Here is a 6,120-nt window from a genome sequence, read left to right on the forward strand (position 1 = left end):
CAGGTCTTATTTGTTTTCCCCACAAACGTCAAAATGGTCGATTCCAGATGAATATAAAACTTAGTGTCCTTTTTTTTCTTCTTTTTTAAAAGGGATATTTGATTAATTTCCCATTTTAGTTAACTTTTTCAACGACATAAAATGAAGTTAAAACATTAAAACTGTTTAATCAAACTAGGGGAAAGTGTTTTTGACTAAAATTCTCTCCTATGAGTCATCTGCACTGTTTATTTCCAGCAAATATTAATTAAAGTGGCACCTTTGCTCACTGACATTGACATGTGTACCGCTTGATTAAAAAATGGATTTTAAATCTGGCAATCAAGCCCAAGAATTTTCTAAATTTAGTGGTACATTTATATTTAGCATATTCTCTATAGTCTGCCATGCATGTCGAGCTATATATTTAATTAATATCGAAAAGCACTGGCGTATATATGTTAATTAAAATGTGTTAGGCCTGTTTATTATATAGTCTGACTTTTTTCATTGCTGAGTCAGATTGTAAAAAATAAAACTAAACTCCCCCCCCCACCACCACCTTTTTTTTTTTTTTTAAACATCCATCCCTATTTTCAAAAACTAAAATGCCCAATCGTAAATTTATGATGATTCCGTAACATCAATGATATGCTAGAAAATTGTTTTCCAAAGTAAAAGCACATATTTGCAAATGTCTTATATTGGCACATCACAAAGATTTTCTGTTTACTTTAATGGAGTACACAAGATTTGTCAAATTTTATTTTTAAAATTGATATCTAGTTAAATAAAATTATTTATTTTTTCACCTCTTATCATAATTGTTGTTTAAAATTTATAGCTTCAAATTAAAAAAAAAAAAAAAAAAAGCAAATTGGTGTATAGTAGATTACAAATTTAAGGTGTAAAAACGTATACATGCTTTTCGTTTCAAATGTTTTTTGTTGTCGTTGTTGCTCTCCTGAGTTCCATGAATGCATTTTAGAGAATTTAAATAGCTAAATAAGTATAGTCACACGATTAAATGAAAGACTTTTATTTTCACATTTATAAAATTATTATTTTTTTGTACATAAAATCAACCATTCTTATACCGTTTGCTGTAAATTTCACCAAAAAGTAACTCGAGGAAGTGAAGAGAAACGAGAACCACTCCACAAGCTCGCATCTGCAATGTTACATTTTTGTTCACCAAAAGAGAGGATAACAGTTAAGTTATTACGGTTTCATATGAACTGACATTAAAAAAAAAAAAAAAAAATCACAACCATGTTCAAATACATTTAAAGTAAATCAACAGGCTGTTTGTATACCTGAAGGTGATGTCGGCTTCAATCGTTTAGAAGGTTTGTTGAAGGGTTAATTGAAAATAAGAGGTGAGGAGTGAATTGACTTGATAAGCAAAACTTATAAATTAATGGGTATTTTATTTCGATCTAAATCTCCAATATTGTTTAAAAAAATGTTGTCAATATATATTTCAATTTCACACCTGTAAAGTATATTTGAATTGGCAGTAGCAATGATCAACTGCTACAAAACGGATTGATGATGGATTGGGAAAAAAAACAACAACAAGAAATCTCTGTTGATTGCAATGTATTTTTTTCTTATTTACAAGTTTTTGACGTTTGAACATGATTGGTGTCAAGCCAACTTAATAATTTACAAGAAATCAAATGTTAACTTTTGGAATTTAAAATTAAAATCACATGTTCACTCCTCGTTTGATAATAAAATCAGGATTTTCGAAAGAAAGGACGATAATATTCTGTGGCATTTAAAAGAATGACAGAAAACATACGAGAATAAAGAATGAGTTTAAATAAAAACATAACTTAGAGCCTTTCCTTTATACAGAAATATAAATAAGCCATAAATAACCCCAGCCCTCCCCCAAAAAGGAGATCCTTCCACGAAGACTCGAAAAGTTCTCTCCTCAATGTTCATGTCGCGTTGCACCGTAAAAGCTTCTATAGAAGTTCCTTTATTTTATATTAAGTCGTGTTTTTTTTCTCTCTCTCTCTCTCTCTCTCTTTTGCTTCTTTTTGGTTCTGTCCGAATGACCGGCTCACCGCTGCTGGGCCGGCCGGGAGAGTACACCAGACATGGGGGGCAGAGGTGGCGGGGGTGGAGGCTCGCTGCCTCCTTGCAGGCCGTGCAGTAGGATGCGGGGCACCAGGGGCCTCTGCAGGCTGGGCGGAGGCGCAGAAGGGCCCCTGTACAAGTAAAGGGCCGCCCCCGGGTCCAAGTTGGACACCAGGCTCTGCGGGTAGAAGTAGGGCGACGGAAACATCCGTTGCAGAGCTGAATAGTTGCCGGCCTCGGCCAAGAGTTCGAGTCCCACCGCGGTCTGCCTCTTCCATTTGGTCCTTCGACACACAACGAGTTCAATATGGTTAGCGTGCCTAAACACTTATCCGACCAATTAAAATCCAGGACTGTATTTTTTTTCTCTCAAATTTATTTATTTATGTATCGATCTCTCTCTAATAGTCTCACGCTGCCTCTTGTATTCACACCCAAACATGTCCGGCATTGCACTCCGCGCAGGTGATGTGAATAATTCATATTAAAGATAATTGAGGAGATATAGTGGTTTCTTTGAATTATTGATACACACATATGCAAGCATGCATTATTCAGAGGCCAAAGTGTTGGTTTTGTGTTTATTTATGACATTCAGATGCATGAGAGTCTTAACTGGAGACAAATTCATGCTTAAGCAAACACGATATTATTATTTTTTTTCTTTATTATTCTCAATTTTATTCGTTTCAAATATGAGACGCCCCTACCTTCGGTTCTGGTACCAGGTCTTGACCTGCGTATCGGTGAGGTTTAGTGAGGCGGCCAGTTCCATGCGGTCCTGCACACTCAGGTACTTCTGGCGCTCAAAGCTGCGCTCCAGTTGCGCCAATTGGTGGTCCGTGAAGGCCGTCCGGGCCTTTCGGGGTTTCTTGAGTCGGACTTGGGGGCTGTCTCTGCTGCTGGAGATTTCCCGGTCCCCTTCCTCTTTCACTGGACAGCGGGACACAGAAATATTCAAACCCCGCATTCATGAATAACAACCATAAAGCTATTTTTACAATTAAAAAAACAAGCAACTAAAAGCCATATTTCATTCATCCCTGCATATAAACGCGAATTTTTAATGAGTGTTTCTTATGTGAAAATATTTGAAAATATTTTTCACTTCAAATTAGAGTAAGCCATTTTATCACCGTAGCATTAATTCAATATATTTACAGATTGTATTAATATTTTGCAGTTGTTATGTTCACTTTACATTATAAAAGCTGCACTTTGCATATAATGTTAGTTTTGTGTGCTTAAAATAGCTGTCTTAATGCTGTAAAAATCCAGTTGTTTGCTTAAAGTTGGGGTGTGTGATATAATTATACTATTATCATTTAAGGGATATTATTTCAAATATCAGATTCAAACTGAAACGTATTTAAAAACTGTGAAATTGGCAAAACTTTTAATTTTAATTTTAAAATGTTTTTTTTTTTTTTTTCAGCTCTAATATTTATACCTGACATAAATTCACCCTCAGTGCAACTTTCAATGTGTTTTTTTGTTTTTTTTTTTGTTTTGTTTTTTTTAACATCGGCTTCACATCCCATTCATGGAGCAACTTAAAGACGAGCACTTATTAATTTAAACACACAAAATGAAAGGGGGAAAACTCTTTTTGGAATAGTAAGTAATCTCAAGCAAGCAGCAGCACAATAATCCGCCTAATTAAGCCACGAGGGAAAGGACGTGCATGGGTCCGCCTTTCAAGCGCGACCGCTGGAACTTCACAGGATCGTGAATATGGGTGGAAATCAAGAGACGCTCGGCCTCGAGCGAGAACAAATGTGATTAGTGCTGAGGACAAATTGCATCAAATTCCCTGCTATATTATAGGAGGAGGCTTGAGAGGGGGATCAAAAGCACGCGTGGAAAGGCTCGCTGTGGGCCCCGCGGCTTCTTCCATCAATCAGCAGACAATCTTAACGCACCCAAGACGTGATGTGTATCGATATCATCGCGGATCTTAATGAAGACGCAAGTGATGGCGACAAAGCCATATAATGTTGATGTAATTGTATTATTATTTTGTATGTGTGTGTGTTTTTTCATATGTAGCTTGCAGCAGTGGATTGCTTCCACTTCACTGAAGTGTCAGTGCGTGGTGACATGTCTGTTAGGGCTGACATAATTGGAAACAGAGCCTTCATGACTTTTATGTGGATGTGGAATATCTTGCCCACCCCTCATCTTGCCGACCAGCTGCTTTTTTTTTAAATTTTATATATATATAAACGTTTCATACAATGCTGTAAATACAAGTAAGCTCGTTTACTAGAAGCGACAAATTATATTTCTATTGTAATATATTTTGATGTTTTTAAATTGCAATTATAAAAAAAATAAATAAATAAACGTGCACGTTGTTGGATATTGTCTAAAATCAGCAAGCTCGGCATTTGACAATATGTGTAAATATTAAGGGGCCAAGTATGTATACTTTAAATTTACACGCATGCTTAAAGAAGCTTCCATTAAAATGCAACTATATTCACAGCAAGTGTAAGATTGCTCACATAATGTGTCCATTTGACGATAATGTGACGCTTTTAAAATAAATAAATATTGGCAGATATAGCAGATTTTACTTTTCGTTTAACTTTCTATTTGGTTTCAATTTTTTTTATTATTTGGTTATTCTTCTGTCTGCAATTCAGCAAATTGTATACTTAAAAAAAATCTTATTCCTTGCAAATGGAGTCTCAATATTATTCTCTTCATTAAAATAAAAATAAATATGGATGAATTTATTATTTACCTTAATACATTGAATCGTGTATTTTTTTCAACTCGTAGTTATTGTCCAAAGGAAGTCCAAAGACATAAATTATAAACGAAAGCGTGTTTGAGTTTTTTTCCCCCCTCTGTGTCGTATACCAAACAATTCTAGTTTGAATTCACATTGCGTCTGCGTACGTTCTCACCTTTATATTCGCTGTCCGACGACGAGTTACTGTGGATTTTCTCCATAAAGTCGTCGGCAATCTTGGCAGCCAGCCTACCGGCCTCTTGCGTTGGTTGTCCATTACTAGAGTAAGGCGCACAGGCGGCCAGAGGCTTACAGTCCGCCAGAATGTCTCGGATGAGGAAGGACGAGGTCATGGTCCTCTGCTGGGCCCCCGCCGAGATGGCGGGGCCGTGCTGGAGGTGAGGCGGCAGGCCGACACCGTGTCCCTGTCTCTGAGCCACTTCGTCCGCGCACTCCCGCCTGGGCGAGGGCGGCGACGAGCAGCCGCTCTCCACGTCGGATCTCGGACTGAACTCCAGAGGCGAGCGGCACTCCCCCGCCAGGCTGTCCCCCTTGGAGAGCGGACTTCCGGGCCTGTGGGACAGCAGCGAGTCGATGCCGAAACTGGAGCCGTTGGCGGACGCCTCCATTGTCTTGACCGATCGAGGGGTGCTCCTCAAACTACCATTTGGTATTTGGAACAAGTTTAGATGACTTCACACTGAAAAGAAAATGTCCTTTCAACTACAGAAAATTGTTTCAGTATAAAATTATATCATTTCCTAAGCAGTCCCTGGCGTCGTCCATCCATTTGAGTTGTTTTGCTGCAACAAAATGCGTCCAGTTGGATTTCTTCTATCGAGCACCGCTTACAACTCGGATGATTTCGCAACCGGAGCTGCAAAAAGACTCACGATGCCGGTTCAGCACCATGGACAGGCACCAGATGGATCACCGGGTCAGCACAGGAGACAACTGTTCTCATTCTTTTAGTAGCAGTCAGGTGGAGTGCAGAACTGCAACTGCACACTAACGCGAGGGAAGGGATCGCGGGGATGCGTGGAATCGCAGTAAAGTGGGTTAAATAGTCCCAACTAAGCGAGATGGGAGGAAATGGTAAAAAATGGAACTTGAGGAAAAGTCAGGAGCTATAGGTTTTAAGAGCGGCTCGTCCACGTGAGTCCCCTGTGACACGCCTTGATTGGCTGACAGTGGACCTCCCCACACGCCCCCAGCAGCCCCTCCCTCTGACGTCCCCGACCGGGCTCATCCTCACACTTTGATAAAAGAGACAGTGGATTCATCAGGAGACTCGGATCCAAGTGTTTACA

The 6,120-nt window shown here is 39.0% G+C and overlaps 1 protein-coding gene across 1 annotated transcript; it reads right to left on the reverse strand.

The window, feature by feature from the left end:
- Positions 1–941: 941 nt before the first annotated feature.
- Positions 942–5,900, reverse strand: barhl1b (BarH-like homeobox 1b). Its single transcript, XM_057819263.1, has 3 exons — positions 4,986–5,900; positions 2,781–3,003; positions 942–2,354 (listed from the first exon to the last, which is right to left on the reverse strand). Exons 1-3 carry the CDS (start codon positions 5,437–5,439, stop codon positions 2,054–2,056), a joined length of 978 nt encoding a protein of 325 aa, XP_057675246.1. The 5' UTR covers positions 5,440–5,900; the 3' UTR covers positions 942–2,053.
- Between the last annotated feature and the right edge of the window lie 220 nt (positions 5,901–6,120).

Source organism: Corythoichthys intestinalis, chromosome 17 (genome assembly GCF_030265065.1).
Source record: "Corythoichthys intestinalis isolate RoL2023-P3 chromosome 17, ASM3026506v1, whole genome shotgun sequence".
NCBI classification, from domain to species: domain Eukaryota; kingdom Metazoa; phylum Chordata; class Actinopteri; order Syngnathiformes; family Syngnathidae; genus Corythoichthys; species Corythoichthys intestinalis.

Bases quoted from the DNA above. Each gene is read 5' to 3' on its own strand.
- barhl1b (XM_057819263.1), bottom strand. From the start codon at position 5,439: ATGGAGGCGTCCGCCAACGGCTCCAGTTTCGGCATCGACTCGCTGCTG. The intron at 3,004-4,985 runs GTGAGAACGTAC...CCCGCTGTCCAG, and splicing joins GTCGGACAGCGAATATAAAG to TGAAAGAGGAAGGGGACCGG. The intron at 2,355-2,780 runs GTAGGGGCGTCT...TGTGTGTCGAAG, and splicing joins ACCTGGTACCAGAACCGAAG to GACCAAATGGAAGAGGCAGA.